Raw genomic sequence first — 18,158 nt, forward strand, 5'->3', positions numbered from 1 at the left:
GAGTCGAGGCACACCCCAAGAGGCGGGCAAAAAAAGAGGGGGCGGGCCGTTGACAACGCTCTGCACACACACACACACACACACACGCCGTCGTGCGTGTGCGCCTGAGCTCAGAAACATGAAATGAAAGAACGTACAGAAGAGGCCACCGCGTCCGACCGCGTGCCTTGCGCACAATCCTCCTCCTGCTCACAGCGCGCCCGCTCTCACGGGGGGACGAGTGGCGTTACGGCGTTCGCCTTCTCGTCTCTGCGACCTCTCCGGTAACTTGCGCACCTCTGTCCCCTGCTCTCTGCTCTCCTCAACGCGCACACGCGCGCGCATCGCCCTTTCCTCCGATCAGTCCGGAGCGCGTGAAGATCGATAGCTTGCATACAACGCACAACTCAGCTGCGCTGCTAGCTCAAGAAGCGGAGAGTTGGGCGCGCACAAATTTCTTCGCCTGCATCACGGCTGCGCTGCTGAGCGGACACACACGGTGACCGCACTGCCTGCCCCTGACGCACGCTGGACGAACGCACCGCAGCACCCAGTCCACGATGCTGCGGCGAACCGGCGCCGCGGCGGCAACGGCGGCGCTGCCGCACAACATGACGATGAAGGACCCGCTCTGTCAGCGGGTGCTGGGCCGCTGCACCCCCGTCGTCTACTCCTCACTGCCGAACGGCTTCCGGGTGGCGACGGAGTACGTGAAGGACTGCCCCTTTGCCACCGTCGGCGTGTGGATCGACGCCGGCAGCCGCTTCGAGGATATCCGCAACAGCGGCGTGGCACACTTCCTGGAGCACATGAACTTCAAGGGCACCGACCGGTACTCGAAGAACGACGTCGAGAACATCTTCGAGCACCGCGGCGCGCACTTCAACGCGTACACCTCGCGCGACCGTACCGCCTACTACGTGAAGGCGTTCACAAAGGATGTGGACAAGATGATCGACGTCGTGTCGGACCTCCTCCAGCGTGGCCGCTACCGCCGGCACGACATCGAGGCGGAGCGGCCAACGATCTTGGCGGAGATGCGCGAGGTGGAGGAACTCGTGGATGAGGTGCTCATGGACAATGTGCACCAAGCCGCCTACGACCCGACGACGAGTGGGCTGCCGCTCACAATCCTCGGACCGGTCGAGAACATCGCCAAGAACATCAACAAGTCCATGATCGAGGACTACGTGCGGGTGCACTACACAGGGCCACGCATGTGCCTCGTGTCGTCTGGCGGCATCTCGCCCGATGCGGCGCACGCGCTGGCGGAAAAATACTTTAGTGGCCTGTCCTCCACGAACAACCGCCCGCTCCTGCGCGGTGTGTACAAGGGTGGCCACACGATTCTGTGGAACGAGGGCATGGCGACAGCGAACACGGCCGTGGCCTTCCCGATCTGCGGCGCCTCGCACCCGGACAGCTACCCGCTGCAGCTGATACACAACGTCATTGGGCAGTTTCGCGAAGGGCAGTACGACCAGTTCAGCTCCCAGCGCCGAAACCCGAACCTGCCGTGGGAGCGGGTGCCGAACCTGGTCCAGCTGCGCCCCTTCTACACGCCCTACGAGGAGACGGCGCTGCTCGGCTATCACATTGTGACGGCCCGCATGGCGACGAGCGACGTTGCCCGCGACGACGCGCAGACACTGATGCTGAACTACGTCCTCAGCTCGCTCTACGACCTGTGTGCCACCAAGGTTGAAGACTCCCTGCTGGAGGCGGCCAAGGCGGAGTTCAAGTCGTCCGTCATGATGATGCGGGACAGCACGACGAACAGCGCCGAAGACCTCGGGCGGCAGATGATACACTTTGGCCACCGCGTGCCGCTGCAGGAGGTGTTTGAGCGGGTCGACGCCGTCACGCCCGAGTCCCTGCGCGCCGCGGCGGAGAAGTACTTTGCCGTCGTCCAACCCACCGTCTCCTGCATCGGCGCGAGCAGCACGTTGCCCAAGTACGACCCCCTCTCGCTCGTGTCGAATGTGGTGCACCCGCAGCTGACGCCGGCGCAGTTCCCGGAGGACGCGCGCGCGTGTCTGCTGTGAGGACGGTGGCGAGTACAGATGTGGTTGGAGTGGGGGCGGGGGGGGGGCGTAATGGACCGCCCACCACCTCCCACCCGCCCCGCACATGCGTTCATGGCATACCCATGCATACACGTCTGCATCACACACACACACACACACACACACACTTGTGCGACCCCTGGTCGGGTTTCTGGCGGGCTGGCGGGCTGTGTCTCGTGGCTCATGCTTGTCGCCCGTATGGTGGCCGCTGCTCACGTTGTTGCTGGTGATGATGGCGTTGCCGTTGATGAGCAGGTCGATACAGACGGCAGCCTTCTCCTTCCCTATTCTCTGTTGTTAAGCGCACGCTTGCCGTGCACCTCTTCTAAGGTTTCGTTGCAGGCACAACCAGCGCGACATGCACAGGCCGACAGGCGCGTCCTCCTGACACACGCGCGCCTAGCCAGCCAAGTTGTCGTGGCACGGTGAAAGTGGCCATCGGGAGGCGCTTGACACAGGGAGGGAGAGTGAGCACGCCGCCGAAGTCGACGAGCGTGTGCAATGGTGTCGCGCGTGCGCATGTGCACCCGACCCCTCTTCCCCCCCCATCCCCATCCCCATCCATCCCCTGCTGTTCGCGGGCGCATCCATTCCCGTGGCTCAAGCGCACCTCTGGCGATGATGCTCGTCAGAGAATCAACGAGAAAAGAGGCGGGCGGGGGACGGACGGACGGACAGGGGGGGAGGGGGGTTTCTCTCTCACACTGTGTGTGCATCCCATGAGCACAGTCACCAGTCCCCCGCCCTCCCCATCCCTTCTTGTGTCCACCACCACCCCCTACCCCCTCCCCCTCCCTTCCTCGACCATCACACGCCGCTTCTGCCTCGCACATGCCGTGACGCGCGCTACGCCTTCGCAGCCGCCGCCGTGTCGTGAGGCATTCTCCCCCCTCCCCCCCTCTCCATCTCTCTCGTCCTTAGTGTTCTCGCGGTCGCTCCGTCCGGCCTCCCTCCCTCCTTGCCGGCCCCGGGCGCTGCGCCGCACACGCACGTAGATCCACTGGAGCCCGCACTCACCCCCTGCACAGGCGCACTTGGAAGAAGGGGCAGCAGCAGCAGCAGCAGCAGCAGCACAAGACCCCAATTGTATTACGTCCCATACACAGGAGCGAGCTTATAGACCCACCAGACAGACGACTCGCTGCACCCGATAGACGTGTGATGAGCAGCGACCGGGTCGAGGCGAGGGAGCGAGAGGTGAGGCGCGTAAAGGATGGCGACGTGACAGATCGCACCAGCGGCGGCGGCGGTGTGGTGGCGCCATGGCTGGAGGATCACGGGCTCTGGTCCTCGTCGTCCTCCCTCTCCCAGATGACGCCGACCCGACCGTCGCGGATATCGTTGCTGGCCACACCCGCGCCTGTGCCCCTCGACGCGCAGAGGCACGTGTGCTACGCTGGAGCCGCGGCAACAGCACCTGCAACCGTCGTGGGCAACGCTGAGGAAGTGACCGAAGCGCGAGGCTCGTGCGCCGCACTCCAAGATAGCGGAGAGGGCACACGTGACTTTGACTCACCAGTGGCAGCGCGCCAGCGGCAGCAGCTGGCATTGAACGCTGAGGAGGCGTGGAGGTGGTGTGCCTCTCGCCCTGCCTCGTCGGCGTCGTCATCCTCGTCATCGCCTGCGCAGGAAGAAGCGCATCCAGGCCGCGTCGTCTACGAGGATGGGCGAGGCGGTGGTGAGGAGGCAGCCGACGGAAGTTCCGAGTTGCGCCACGCCGGCGCAGACGGAGCGTCAGATGACGCAGAGCCGTCGTCGCCTACGGCGCTCCACCGGCCGTCGCCACCGCAGCAGCACCAGCCAGAGGTGTCACCTCTACTGCCGTCGCTGACGCCGGTGGCGACGTCGTGCGCGCAGCAGGCGAAGCCGCCGTCCACTGCCGCGTCACCAGGCCTGGAGAGCGACACACCGCCACCGCAAGTGGTCAGCCAAGGAGAAGGCACAGATCCAGCCAAGCGGCTGTGCACCGCCGTCGCTGCTGCCTCTGGAAGAGCGACCCCGGTCGCATCTTCGCCTTCGCCGTCGCCGGGGATGTGGGTGCCCTGCGCGCACAGCGACCCGCCGGCGCGGTACCGCGACATCCCCGGGTACTACTGCACCTACTGCTCCTACACTGTTTGCGTGGACTGCTTCCCTCTCACAAAGTTGCGGGAGCAGTCGCGTGTCACGAAAACCGCCGCGCCGTCCCCCGCCCCCTCGCCGGCTGCATCCGCGTCATCTGTGGCGGGAGAGATGGACTGGCTGGATGCCGTGATCGCCTCCCCTATGACCGCCGTGCGCAGTGGTGGGGCTGTGAACGGCGCGCACCAGGTCCATGCCACCGCCGCCGCCTACGCAGGGGAGAGCGCTGGGGGCGGCGACAGTCACACGTCTCGGCAACGGCACCTGAAGGAGGATACCTCGTTCTGTGGCGCACCGCTGACCGCGACATCATCGACGGTGGCGACGCCCCTCCGCTGTCACCTCTGCCGGCGCGGCGACCTCGTGCGTGAAGAGGCGCTCCTGCATGAGTGGTGCTGTGAGGGCCCGGCGCCGGCGGCGCGGCGGCACAGCGGCGGCAGTCTCGTCTACGACACAGCGAATCTGCACAAGTACCACTTCATGCGGGCACAGCGAGAGAAGCGGCGGTCATCGACGGAGCCGCTGCTCGCTCAAGTCCTCGCAGTCTTCCCAGCCACGTTGGGCGGGGCGGACGCCCGCGCAGACGGGTCGGCCCCACGCGTCACGCAGAGCCCCCTGAAAAACTGCCGCCGCCGCCACGGCGATGCGTCGAGCGGCAAGAGCGCCGTTCGCGGGCGGGACCCGCTGCCGTCCGCGTCGTCCGTGCATGGGCGGCGGCTGACGCTGTCACGGCTTGATGCAGGAGCCAACGCAGCCGCCAGTCTGCGCGATGGTGCAGCGCTGCCGCGCCTCGACCGCTGCGAGGAGGGCGGCAGCTACATCTTCTCTGTATGGAATCCGCGGATGGAGGTGCAGCTCGTGTGGTGCGCCGTGAATCGCGAGGCTCGTGAAGGTGCACCCGCCTTTCACCATCACCACGACCAGCACAGCAGCGCGGGCCACCGTGGCCGTGGCGTGCTGCCGCCCTCGGCCTCCGTCACGCCGCTCTTTAGGTGGCGCTGCCCACCCTCCTTGCCGGGGCTCCCGGCGCGGCCGTTCCGCGTGACGGTGCCCTACGGCCTGTACGCCTTCGCCAAGACGCACGCGCTGGCGCTGTACGAGGCGAGCGACATCTTCAGAAAGGCCACCACGCAACTCACTGCCGCAGCGGGTGGCGGCGATGGCGTACACCACGCGCAGCTGCACGCCCGGCAGCTGTCGTCCGTGAAGGTGGTGCCGGCAGCCACGCTGCGTGCGCTGCTTGTCGTACACGTGATGCACCACGTCGCCACGACCCCAGTACCGCTGCGCCTGGGGCGTGCGCTGCGACCATCGCTGCCGGACCCTGCATTACAGCACCAGCACCTGAAGGAGCAGCGCCCGATGCAGCAGGCCTCTTCTCCAAACGTAGCACACGGCGCCACGATGCCACCGTCGGCGTCGCGCAAGCGGGCTCGGGTGGATGGAGATGGCGTGGAAGGGGGCGCGGAGGCCTCGGCTCTGCCGCCCACCGCTGACCTGCAGTGGCCCCATGGTCTTGCCTCGCCGGAGCTGGCACTCTGCGTGGATCACCTGCTGCACGGCCGCTCCGTCGCGGTGTACGGCATCGGCTCGAAGTATTACTTTCTTCACCACGTGGCGCAGAGCGCGGAGCTGAAGCACTTTCATATTGTCACGGTGGACGCTAGCCTCGGTCGCGGCGACGGTGACGTCGACAACGGCGATCCGCACGGCGGTGGTCAGCGTGGGCGGCGCTCCGGTGGTGGCAGCGGCACGAGCGCATCGGGTGGCGTTGCCGCCGCCCTTTCTGTTCTGCGTCAGCTGATCATCCTTGGCAGCACGCTCGTGAGGCGCGCTCACTCCACCGCGCGCAAGACGGAGCTGCAGCTGCGGGGGCGCGACGCCATGCCGCCGCGGCGGCCAGCGCGCCAGCAGGATGCGCATGAACGTGAGCCGGAGAGGCCTGGTGCTGCCGCTGAAGCGGATGCGTATCCTGCAGCACGGGCGGCACTCGCCGGGGAAGAAGCCCGCTCGCCAGCCGTGGCGCGTGACGTCACGTCCGCCATGCAGTGCGCGGTGACCGCGTCACGGACAGCGATCACGCCTGTGGATGTGGTGGACGTTGACGACGCCTGGAGCAGCAGCGACGACCAGTGTAATGAGGAGCTTGTCGCTTCGGGCAAGTCGCGCGACCCGCTCCGTAGCGCTGAACGCGTCGCTGTCATGCCGACTCGTGACACCGTGCACGAGGTGGGGCGGTCCCCGGCGGCGAGGTCGACGCTGGCAACAGTACCAGCAACGACGGGGCTGACGAGCACGCCGTCCTCGCAGCGCGGCACGCAGCTTGGCGGTCCGGGTGCGTCATCGTCTGCGACGCCCTCGCTGCCACTGATGTCTCCTGTGCCCGCCTTCTTCGAAGTGTTGCAGCGCACCGTCACCGGTTCGCTGGAGAACGACGGCGCCGCTGACGCCGCCCCGACTCGTGGCGCGTGCGTAGAGCTGCCCGAGTGCGCTGGCCATCTCTACTCGCCGAGGCTGCCTCCTCTGCCCGTCACAGCCCCCTCGCATCGAGGCGGCGTGGCGTCAGAGGTGACGTGGCGGGCCCCGGTCGTGCGCCTTGCTAGCGACGCCGTCCGTCAGCTGGTGCTGAAGTCTGTGCGGCGCGGCCAGGCGAGCCGCCGCTGTGTGCAGTGGGTGTCCTTGCCATCCACGACGGCGTTGGCCGTGCTAGCCGAGCAGGCACCGTTCACGGCGACGCCAGGGCCAACTGCGCCTCCTCGTCTACACCTGTCGGATGCCCATCAGCTGCGTCCTGGCTGGTCACCGCCGGTGTTGCTCGTGCTGCACAACGTCGACTTGCTGGACACGGAGGAAGCGGGCCTCCTCCTGCAGTTATGCGCCGAGTTCGCCCACCCCCGCCCACACCTGCAGCTGCTGGTCTCCTTCGACGACCCGCGATGGCCTCTGACGCCGCTGGCCGGCGCCCTCACGCAGATGGGCGTGTGCGCGGTACAGCTACGCAGTCTCCTGCTGCCGCGCGTGCATGAGATGCAGCACGTGAGCAGCCTACGCCTTCTCACGGACTCGGAGGCCATGGCAGCCGGCGGTGCGGGTTCGCTGGGATTGAAGGCGATGGGGCATGGCGCGTCGAGAGCTACTGGCGCTGGCGGCCTTGCAAGCGCCGGCAGCATCAGCGGTGCTGGTGGCGGCTCGCACCTTCTGCATGATACGATGCGTCGCGTGCTTTTCAGCTTGCCGCCAGCCTTCAGCGGCCTCCTGCGCATCCTCATCGACCTGCAGGAGGAGGTGGGCGAGGGCCAGAGAGTATCCGTGTTCGTCGCGAAGGACAGGTTCGAGCAGCATGGCATCATGGTGTCCCAGGGACGGCTGAAGGCGCTGCTGCAGGAGCTCACGTCGAACCGGATCGCGCAGTACGACATGGCCGAGCACGCGCTGACGGTGCTGCAGCCTCGAAAGCTGAGCAAGGTGCTGGAAGAGGTTGCGGCGCAGCGAGATGGCGCCGCTGCCGCTGCAGCTGCGACGGTATCTTCCGGGCCATCCGCCTTTCGCGCCAGCTGACGTGGATGGCAGGGGACGGTGTGATCCGAGCGAGTGGATGTGTGCGCACACGAACGCCGGCCACCGCCACTGAGGGGGCGCACGCACGCTTCGAACCTAAAGCAGCGTCAGGGAATATTCATATATATATATATATGGACACAGAGGGAGGGGAGAGAGACGTATATTGCAAGAAGGTCGTCGCATGGGATGATCATCATCATCGCGATGGGGGGTGGGGGTGGGGACTCTCCCTTCGCCTCCTCTCCTCCCCTCCCCCTGCCCCATCTGCAGCAGCCCTCGCACGCCAACGGGGGACCGCATCGGAGGGGGTGGAGCATGCATTTCGTTCCCGGCGCGTAACGGCAGTACGCGAGGGAGCAGGAGAGGCAGGCGACGACGTCACCATCGCACGCGGACTCGACACCCCCCCCCTCCCTTCGCTGCACAACGTCCTTTCCCTTCTCATGGCCCATCGCTCTTCGGGCTATGCCCTCCACCCACCCACCTTTCACATCCGTGTGCCCTCACAGCGGCTGCACGTCTGCTCCTCTCTGCGTGTGTGACGCTGGTGGTAGATGATGCGACCTTTTGGGCGCGCGGGCGCGGGCGCGGGTGGCCGGGGGAAAGGCACCTCCAGCCACCCTCGCTGATCACCCGCCTCCGCTCCCTCCCCCCCCTTCAAGCTTCACGTCGTTGTCCTGACCGCCACCACGACGAATCCCTTCCTTGCATGCGCTGGGCCCACGCGCAGATGTCCTCGGCAACGCCATCTCTCGCCTCTTCCCTCCTCCCACCCCTTCTCCTCCACGCACCCCCCCCCACGACTCCGCCACACACACACACACACACAACGCTCATCAGCTTGCTCTTGTCGCGCATTCCACTCCCTCTCTCCCTTCGCTTGCCTCTCGTCCGCGGTCCCCCGTGTTTCGCCTGCCGCTCCTCTCTCCGCCCGTGTCTGAGTTTGTGTGTGTGTGTGTGTGTCAGCATCACTGTGGCGTGCACCTGCAACTACCCACCGCCTCTCGCTCGCGCGCGCGCGCTCTGGGTGTGCCCACGAAGATGCCTGGCGTGGACCTCCTCGATGCCTTCGCCGAGCTTGTGGTGCGGGTTGTCTTCAACCTGCCGCACACGGAACCGGAGAAGACGTCGAGCAGCGACGAAGACGCGCCCTACGGCTCGAACAGCAGCGCCACGCAGATCTTCTCTCGCGTGAACTCGCTCGAGGATGAGCAGCAGCTGCAGCTCCTCAGCGAAACGCCGCCGTTGCAGGTTGGTATGACCAACGGCAACTCCGCTATGAGGACCACCTCGTGCAGCAACCCCATCAGCCGCGGCAGCAGCTCCGCCTCGCTCGACCTCTACCCCGGTGGCTTCTGGAACGCCATGGCGCGGGTACCGGCGGCCGCGGTGGTGAACGGCGCTAGGCCATCGCGCCCCAGCAGCGTCGTGTCGCTCGGCACCGTCGACAACCTGTCCACCCCACGCAGCGGCGCCGGCCTGTGGAACCGAATCCTCGGCGGCAGCGGCCGCACACAGACCCCGCCGCACACAGACCCGACGACCACAATGTCCAGCTTTGTTCAGCTGACGGATGAGGAGCTTGGCATGGCCGCCGCGGCCAGCGGCGGCGGCGGCTACGGCGGCGTAGGTGCAGCGCATAGCCCCGGTGGCGGCAGCGGTATGTGGGGCGGCTTCTCTCCCACGCCCATCACGGCACACTCCTACGCCTCCACGCCGGTCCATGATGCGTGCCAGCTGCCGTCCTCATCCTCGTCCAACTCGCACCAGCAACCGCTGCCGCAGCAGCAGCAGCAGCTGATGGGCTCTCATAGCCTGCACCTCGGTCGGAGTCCAACACAGAACGGCAGCGGCAACGGCGGCCGTCCCTCGCAGCGCAGCTCCTCTAGCGAGTTCGACGTACTGTAGCCACGGTAGCGGCGAATGATGGACCTCCACCCCCTCCCCCGCCAACGCTTTATGGCGTGTGCCTCGGTTTTCTGCATGGACGCGTGCTGTGCGTCCGCCCGGCTGTACTGCTGCACGCACGCACACACCCGCCCCCACATACGTAAGCGGAGCGACACATGCAGGGGTGTGAGGGAGGGAGCTGAGGAGGGAGAAGAGGGGGTGACTCGACAGCTCTTCGTGGCGGTGAATGGTGAGTGTATGCGCTGCTGCGGTCGTCGCCATCTTTTCCCCATATCCTTTGTCCATCGATTCTGGATCGCTCCTCCTACGACGGCACCCGCGCCCGCCGTTGTCGTTGCAACTCCCACCCTACCCCTTATCTCCTGTGTTGTCCGGCTTCCCCTCCCCTCCTCCCCAAGCCTTCAACTGCCTTGGCACGACGAGACCGCTGTCAAGGTAGGAGGGGGGAGGGGGGCAGCGGCATCCCATAATCCGAGCACCCGTCAGCAGCCGCGAGCACCCACCCACCCAACCCCCACCGCCAGCATCATTGGTGCATCTCTCTGTCTGTTTGTGTGTGTGTGTGTGTGGAGGGGAAGGGAGGCGATGTGTGCACACGCGTGCACCCACACATTCGGTTGCTGGCGTAGGGCAGAGAGACGACGGCACGCAGGTGGGGGTGGGGGGAGCTCGTCGTCAGCGTGTCCAAGACACGCCTTCGGCTTACCCAACAACGCACGTGTTCGCCTGTCTGGCTGTCGCTGGCGTCTCTGTGGAGGATTACGGAAACGGGTCAACACACACAGACAGAGACAGCGAGATGCACCAGAGACCCGGTCGATGGTGACGGCGATGCGCCGACTCGCCTCACGGCCCCCCGTGCAACTCCCCCGCATACGCTCCTCCCCCCCCCCCTCCCTCCCTCCCTCTCACCACACACGCACACGCGGGGGTTGCAACGATGCTCCGAGTCCACCTCCACCACTGCTACTGCTGCTGCTTCTGCTTCTCCACGCACAAGGCGGGCTCGGCGAGCGCGTGCATGCATGGTCCTCTTCCGCCCTCCCCCCCCCTCGGTCCCTCTGCGGTAGATGACCCATCACCCACCTCTTGTCGTTTGGGCCCCTTGCTAAGTGTCTGTTACCTGTGCTCGCCATGCGTGCCTTCTCCTCTATGTGCCCGTGTGCGACGATGATGCTGATGATGGCCACGACGTGTGTCGGGCTCACCTATAGATATCTCTGCCTGCCTGCCTGCCTGTGTGTACTCCAGCCATCTCGCCTCTTCCTGTTGTGGTCAAAGTTGGCTCCTCCCCCCCCCCCCGTCTCGCCCTCCTTCGTGGGTGTGCCGCGTACGGTGAGGCGCGCGATGTCGATGCCGTGGATAGAGATGACGGCGATCCTCTGTGGTGGTGCCGCCGTGTGCGCGCGCGTGTGTGTGTGTGTCTTGTCGTTTCGCTTTTGGGGGGCGGCCAGTCGAGCAGCGATGAAGGTGCTTTCTGCCTCTCCGCGTGTCGCGTGGTTGTGTGGGCCATCCGCGCGCGAACGCCCGGCATCCACAGCACGTGCGGGCCCTGTGCGTGCACACACACACACACACACACAGACAGACGACCACGGGCCCATCTACTCGGACGACAGTGCACGATCATGCCGTGCATGCGCATGCCACGTCTCCCTTCGGCTTTCCTCGCTGCTCCATGGTATACCTCTCACTCACTCACTCTCTCTCGTGCATCCCCCATCCCACCACCACCATCATCAGCGCCATCATCTGTCTGGCTCTCTCGCTCCCTCAACACGTTGACGCGGGTGTGCCCCACCCCTCTCCCCTCCCCCATGCACGTCTGCTGTTCCGGCCCTGAAGTCCGCCCCTCACTGGAGCATGCACGCCCTGCACCGACTTTGCACCAGCGAGGAAGACGAAAGACGGTCGAGGACCAGGCGGGGCGAGGGGGGTGGTAAGGCTTGCTCGACAGGATGACGCCGACGGCGCACCACCACCACCACTGCGGGGCGCGAAGCGGCGTCAGCCCGGGGCTTCTCGGAGGCGTCTCTGTCGCCGTCCCCGCGTCTGCGCGACTGCAGCAACCACCGTCCTCGACGTTTCACCAGCGGGATCTGCACGTGTACGTCGGCACCCGCCTGCACGCCACCCCGAACGGCGGTCCTCGCCATCCCGCTGGGTCTCACCACCCTTGCGTCCGTCTTGCTCGGCCTTCGGCCAGCCTGGCGCTGGCACTCGTCGGCGCACTGGTCATAATGGTCCCCCCTCGCCGCCACAGCAGATGGCGGATGTGGGAGCGAGGCGGGCTGGAGGGAGGGAGGGAGGGAGGGGGAGTTGTGGCTCTGTGATGGAGTCCGGCTTCTCCTCCTGCCCCAACCCCAACCCCCAATTCCTCACCACGCACACGCACCACCCTCTACGTTGCTGCTCGGCTCTTCCTGCGCTGCCATTCCTTTATCTTTGTCGGCCCCGTGCCACTCGTCACCCACCACCGCTCTCACGGACCTTCATGCACTGATCACAAGCCCGTTTCAACGCAGACCACCCCCACCCCCCGCGCCCCGCCCCGCCCCGCCCACCCGGCGCGCGCACGCACGTCCACGAGCCATCCCCACCACCAGGAGTAACGATGACCATCTCCGCTGTACCCTTGCTCCCCCCCCCCTCCCGCCTCTCACCTGTCCTCCACCGCTTCCTTCACACTGAGCTGGCTCTCGCTCTGTGTGCTCTCCTGCTGCCGCTGCCACTGGAGCCGCTGCTGCCTAGTGTATTTCCGGCCGGCCGCCCCCCTCCCCCTCCCCTTCCCCATACACACCCATATACATCTCTCATCCTCTCCTTCCCCTCGTCACCACCACCACCACCACCACCACTGGAGCCGCCGCCGCTCCTGCCACTGCTGCACCGCCTTTTATCTTGCTGGAGGTTGCGCGTGCTTCGTCTGTTGCGCGCCTCCTTGCCAGGATCGGGTGTCGGCGGCCGCCCGTCGACACATCGCGCATCCCTTGCTGCTGTATCATCATCATCATCTTGCTCCTACGCTTGCTTTTTCCCCGATTACACATTGCCTGCGCCTCCGCGCACATGCGAAGGCGCACGCACGCAACGCTCGCGGGCTCCTCCACGAACAACCGCCGCGCGCGAGACCGGCGAACGGGCGGACGTCTTGTCTGCCTCGCCATCGATTAATTCGGCCAAGCCCCTTGGTCGAGGGGGGAAAGGGGCGTTGTGTGGGCTCCGCCCCTCTGCCTTTCGCTGTCTCTGTGCGCGCTGTCGTCCTCGGCTGTCGTGACGACGAGCCTGTTGACTCCCCACCACCACCCCGTTGTACCGTGTCACCATCACCACCACCGCCACCGCCGCCAAGCGCCACCGCTGCCCCTGCTCCTGTTGCCGCCGTCGTCGTGGCAGCCTCTCCGGCGGCTGCGTCGGCGCTTAAGCTATGCTTGCCGCCTATCCACCCCGCCCACACATACACACACGGACAAGGAGGAGAGGAGGCGGCGGCGGCGACGGGCTCATCCGCCATGTCGTCGTCGTCCTTCTCTGCCTGCAATGGCTTCCACGGCACTGATGATGGTGGTGGCGGTGATGGTGATGGTGGTGGCCACACGGCACTCAGCCACGTGCGCCAGGCGCTCGCGGAGCGGCGACGGATTCGCTCTTGCGTCTTTGCTGGCGCTGTCGACCCTGCGGCGGTCACGTCAGCGTCGCCACCCTTGCTGGGCAAGCCGCGCACGGGCACCAGCCATGAACCCTCCCTCTGTGTGGACCGCGGCGACAACGAGAAGGGCGCTGACGGTCAACGCAGGCAAGCGCCTGGCTTTCGCAAGCAGCACCGCGAGCGACGGTCGCCGTCTGCGCCAGACCCCTTCCTCTCGTGGGTGGAGGACGGAAAACTGCTGTCAGTGAGCTCGTTGCCATCACCGCCGGCGCGGGCGACGTCGGCGTCTCCGCCGATGTCGAAATCATCGGCGCCAGTGCTGTCGGCGTTGCCCCCGTCGCCTTCCCCGCGCCGCATCTCGTACTACGGGAGCTTCCTGACCCACACGCTGGACGCGCACGACCTGGCGGTGGCCGTGTTCCCACAGTCGAGCAACACGGACGCCCTGCCGCTGCCAGTGTCGGCGCTGCGGACGGATAACGAGTCTTCAGTGGCAGCAACGGATCAGAGCGGCGCGCGCAGCCGCCGAGAGCGAACTGCCGCCAGCGGGCGGTCCAACGCAGCCTTTGACAAGACTCTCGCAGAGGCGATGGTGTCGACGGTGGAGCGCATGCTGGAGCATGAGAAACGACGCGGCAGCGCCGCACCGCCGCAGCAGCCGTTGCGGCGCGACTCGCTCTCGACAAACGTCACGATCGGCAGCGCCTTTGCCAGCAGCCGCAGCGGTGCCAGTGCACCCGCGTTGACGCCGGCGTTCCGCGGCAGTCACAGGTCGGGACCGCCAACGACGCCCATTACAAGTCGCGCCATGGCTGCCTTCGGTCACGCCACCGCCGACGTCCTCAGTGTCTCGGATGGCAACGACAGCGTTGGCTTTCGCCGCGCGACGGCGAGAGGGCCGTCGCAGCACCGCAACCCCAACGCCAGCGACGCAGACGTGCACGCAGGCGATTCCCGCGGCTCACCGATGGCAACCCTCACGCACCCGGCATCTTCGTCCGCGACTGTCTCGCAGCATTGTCTGGGCACCTCGGGCACGCCGAAGTCGGCGTCAGCGCCACTGCGGGTGACGGCGTCCCGCGACAAGGAGCGCGCTGCAGCTGCTGCTGCCCGCAACCCGGACGCGCGATCGCGGCAGTCGCCGCCGTCGCCCACATCGCCGTCCCTTTTGTGGGACATAGCCGGGCGGCCCGTGAGCCGCGACTGGGTCCGCGGCCTTTCCGCCACAGCGAGTGGCCACAGCGGAAGCACGATGATGACGGTCAGCAGCGGCATGGCGGACGTGGCAGTGCTGGAGGTCGCTGCGAAGGACGCCGCCCCGCAGCTGTCGTATCACCAGCTTACCGAGGCCTTCTACGGCAGCTACAAGGGTGGCGAGATGGCTGAGGATGCGTACCTGTACTTCTTTGCTCAGCAGCAGCAGCAGCAGCAGCAGCTGCAACACCCCGAAGGAGGCAGCGGCGGCACGAGGTCGCGCCATGGCAGCAAGCACCAGCGATCAAGGCCCTCGGCCGCGATGACGACGACGCCGACATGCACCACTGCGAGAGCTCGGAGCGGGTGCACTGTGCAGCGGGTTTTCGTATCAGGACGGTCGGAGAGCCAGCCAACAGTGACCTCGGAAGCCTCAACGGTCTCCCTCACGGCCGCCGCTGCAACTCAAACCCCTCCGACGCAGCTGGAGCCACGCTCCGTCCCCACCGATACCCCGCTTCCGGCGTTGCGGCGGGGCCCCGATGCCGCAGCAGCAGACGAACGGCAGCAGCCCCATTCGCGGTCCAAAGCACGGCCGAGTAGCACCAGCCTTGGCAGTTGTCACGGTAGCGCCAGTCGTGGCAGCGCCCATGGCGCCTCCTCGCCGTCGTCTCCGCTGAGGCTGTCGGTAACCGCAAGGTCGATATCAACAGTGGCACGGGGCGCTGTGATAGAGGCTGCCGACGACGTCGGAGTGCAGCCGCAGCGGCAGCAGCCACGGAAGACCTCGACAAGATTGGAAAGGTTCACTGCTGTTGCAGTGGCGCATGCTGCACCTGGCCAGTGTCGCGGCTCTGGAAGTTCATCGCTCTCGATGGATACGGAGCCGCGGGATATCGATGTGGACCAGGTGAGTGAACCACCATCGGCTGCAGCGTCATCATCAGCCACAGCGGCGACAGAAGCCGCGACAACGACTAGCCGCATCCGGAACCTGCTGCACGAGTCAGTGTCCATCTACCAAGAGGCGCAGCAGCAGCAGCAGCAGTCGGAGCCGCACGACGAGGGCCCTCCAGCCGCGTAAAGGCGTCGTCCGTGCAGCTGTAGCCACCCGCTTCTCGGGTGGCAGGGCGCATCCGAAAGGCCAGGGATGACCCTACCCTACTCCGTCGCCACGGAATACTAGCGCGACTCAGTTCGCTGTTGGTCGGGTCGGTGCGCTCCACCCCCCCCCCCTTCCGCACACCCACAGCGGGGCCGTGCCAACCAACACCACCTCACCAAAATGTCTTAGACGAGTCCTTTTCTCAGCATACACCTCACACACACCTCAGCCTCCTCCACCACCACCACCACCCCACGACAACGGCCATTGGACACGCACCCACGCAGGGCAGACGTCACCCCTCCCTCTCTCCCTATCCCTCCGCCATCCCGGCCCATGCTGAACCACCTGTGGTGGCGACCCAGGGCCAAGCATCTGTGGCGTAAGTGGGGGGGGTGGTTGGGTGGTGGTGCCGCCCCGCCAGAGCGCGAGTTAGGGCTACGGACATCAGCGGCCATGCCGTGCACGGCGTTGCGTCGGAGCCACCCGCGACAGTGAGCACACGCGTGCACCGTCCATATGATGGGCAGAGCGCGCCAGCGCGGCTGAAGCGCATCGCCGCGGGCCCCTCACACTGGCCTACCGGCATGAGGAGAGCGGCTGTGAGGCGTTGTGTGTGTGTGTCTCTAGATCTGCCTCGCACGACGCGATGGGGAGCGGAGCGGGGGTGCCTGTGAGAGGGCTGTGGAGGGCTGGCATACAGTCGACGTTGGGGGGTGGAGGGTGGGAGGGTGGGTGAGGAGGGACCTCTCGCGGTGCAGCTGCGAGATGGGCTCACGTTGCGAGGAGAGACGAGTCGTCGTCTGGTCGACTTGCCGGGCGCGTTAGCACGCAAGCACACGTGCATGCATATACCTATCTATCTAAACATCCAGAGCGCGAGAGAGGGTGGGTGGGGGGGGACGGACTCGTGATGCCGTTGCGTGCGTCTCTCTGCCCGCTGTGGGCATGGAGGCCCACACACGCGCGTGCGCACTTTGTTCATCGCCGTCGTCCAACTCAACCCTGTGCACCATGTGCAAGGGTGCACGTGTCTGCCAGCATCTGCGTCTTGCGGGTCTGCAGCAGGCGGACAGCGACTCGGACCTCAGGGCCCCCCACCACCACCATCACCATCACCACCCCTTTTTCTTTCGATAGACGGCACCGTGACTCCATTGCACGCAGAGAAGCGTGGCTCCGATGCGCTGTCGCTGTCCGTGGATGAATCCAGGCAGAGGCGTGTCTACTCCGCGTCCCCGCCCCTTCATACGCCTCACTCTCCGTCCACCACCTCTCTCGCTCCGCTGCCTGCACTCCCGTCATGGGTCCCGGTTGTGGGCGGTCGTCACATCGGCCCACCCACCCACACACACACACACACACACACATCCACACAAACACACGCGTGTGTGCGCGCCGCCCTCCCCCCTCCCTCGCGGCAGCTCCACCAGCTTCCTTAGCCCGCCACCTTTTCCCCTTTCGCTGTCTCCCTCCCGCCCACTTCACACCACCACCACCACCACCACCGTCAGCGTCACCGTCGCCGTCACCTCGCAGCAAGACGAGAAGCAGCCCACAAGCCCAGCAGCACCGCACTACCCACCATGAGCAAGCCCGACCTTGCCAACGACGCGCAGGTGCCCATGCGCGCCACGGTGCTGCGATTCGGCGACGACGTCGAAGATGCCAGCTACCCGGAAGCCTCTCTCGCCACCAAAGATGCTGCGGTGCCCGTCGAGGCGAACGTCGAGGTGTGCAACGACAGGCACAGCAGTGGCAGCGATCGTGAGAGCGTGTCGCACCACGCACAGACCCCGCGGCACGACTTCACGAGTGGCATCCTCGACTGCCACGAGAGCTGCGCCGTGTGTCTCGACGCTTGCCTGTGCACGTACTGCACCGCCAGTGCGCACCACAACTTTCTCATGAACAATGAGGAGGGCATTTACCTCCCGGTCTGCGGAGGGCTCTTCTGCATCGATGTCGGACTCAGCGCAGTGTCTTCGTACCTGCCGAGCTCTCTCCACCTTCACACCTACTTGATGCGCAGCGCCATCCGCAACCGCTACAACCTGCACTCGGCGAGCGCGGCCGTCGACTCTAGTGGGCACGGCAGCAGCAGTGTCTGTGGCTGTTCGACGGAGTCGCTCTCAGACATCCTGGCCGTGTGCTTCTGCTTGCCGTGCGCCGTTGCCCAGCATCAGCGCGAGATCATGCACCATGGCGACTGGTGCGGCGGCGTCTTCAGCAACCGCTACTCGCTGCAGCCCCCAGCGACGGTGCACACAGTCTAGTCACGGCACCCGTCGGCAGAAGAAGGGGTGAGGAGGAGGAGGAGGAAGAGGGAAAACGGCACTAGAGTCGTCTGTCCATCCAGGGGTCTTCGCCTGGTGCCTGTGTGTGGTGTGACACACACACAAACACGCACGCACGCACTCGCCGCCGCCACCCTCACCCCTCGCCGCTGCGCCTTCCGCCCGCCCCCCCCCCCTCTTCCCTCAACTACAGCCATCTGTGGTTACCCTATTTTCTGTTTCTCTGCCCTCTCCACCCCCTCCCCACTCACTCATGCTTCCTCGTCCAATCATCC

General features: G+C 66.1%; 5 protein-coding genes across 5 annotated transcripts; all 5 read left to right on the forward strand.

Annotated features, from left to right (window-relative positions):
- Positions 1–539: 539 nt before the first annotated feature.
- LMXM_01_0650 (metallo-peptidase, Clan ME, Family M16) lies at positions 540–2,024 on the forward strand (the record flags this gene model as incomplete). Its single annotated transcript, XM_003871541.1, has 1 exon — positions 540–2,024. One exon carries the CDS (start codon positions 540–542, stop codon positions 2,022–2,024), a length of 1,485 nt encoding a protein of 494 aa, XP_003871590.1.
- A 1,332-nt stretch (positions 2,025–3,356) lies between these two features.
- Positions 3,357–7,724, forward strand: LMXM_01_0660 (conserved hypothetical protein; the record flags this gene model as incomplete). The annotated part of the gene is made up of 1 exon (XM_003871542.1): positions 3,357–7,724. The coding sequence occupies one exon, from the start codon at positions 3,357–3,359 to the stop codon at positions 7,722–7,724; it is 4,368 nt and encodes a 1,455-aa protein (XP_003871591.1).
- A 1,044-nt stretch (positions 7,725–8,768) lies between these two features.
- On the forward strand, positions 8,769–9,635 carry LMXM_01_0670 (conserved hypothetical protein; the record flags this gene model as incomplete). Its single annotated transcript, XM_003871543.1, has 1 exon — positions 8,769–9,635. The coding sequence occupies one exon, from the start codon at positions 8,769–8,771 to the stop codon at positions 9,633–9,635; it is 867 nt and encodes a 288-aa protein (XP_003871592.1).
- Positions 9,636–13,150: 3,515 nt separating this feature from the next.
- On the forward strand, positions 13,151–15,565 carry LMXM_01_0680 (hypothetical protein, unknown function; the record flags this gene model as incomplete). The annotated part of the gene is made up of 1 exon (XM_003871544.1): positions 13,151–15,565. One exon carries the CDS (start codon positions 13,151–13,153, stop codon positions 15,563–15,565), a length of 2,415 nt encoding a protein of 804 aa, XP_003871593.1.
- Positions 15,566–17,172: 1,607 nt separating this feature from the next.
- On the forward strand, positions 17,173–17,862 carry LMXM_01_0690 (hypothetical protein, unknown function; the record flags this gene model as incomplete). Its single annotated transcript, XM_003871545.1, has 1 exon — positions 17,173–17,862. One exon carries the CDS (start codon positions 17,173–17,175, stop codon positions 17,860–17,862), a length of 690 nt encoding a protein of 229 aa, XP_003871594.1.
- Positions 17,863–18,158: the final 296 nt, after the last annotated feature.

Source organism: Leishmania mexicana, chromosome 1 (assembly GCF_000234665.1).
Source record: "Leishmania mexicana MHOM/GT/2001/U1103 complete genome, chromosome 1".
Lineage (NCBI taxonomy): Eukaryota > Euglenozoa > Kinetoplastea > Trypanosomatida > Trypanosomatidae > Leishmania > Leishmania mexicana.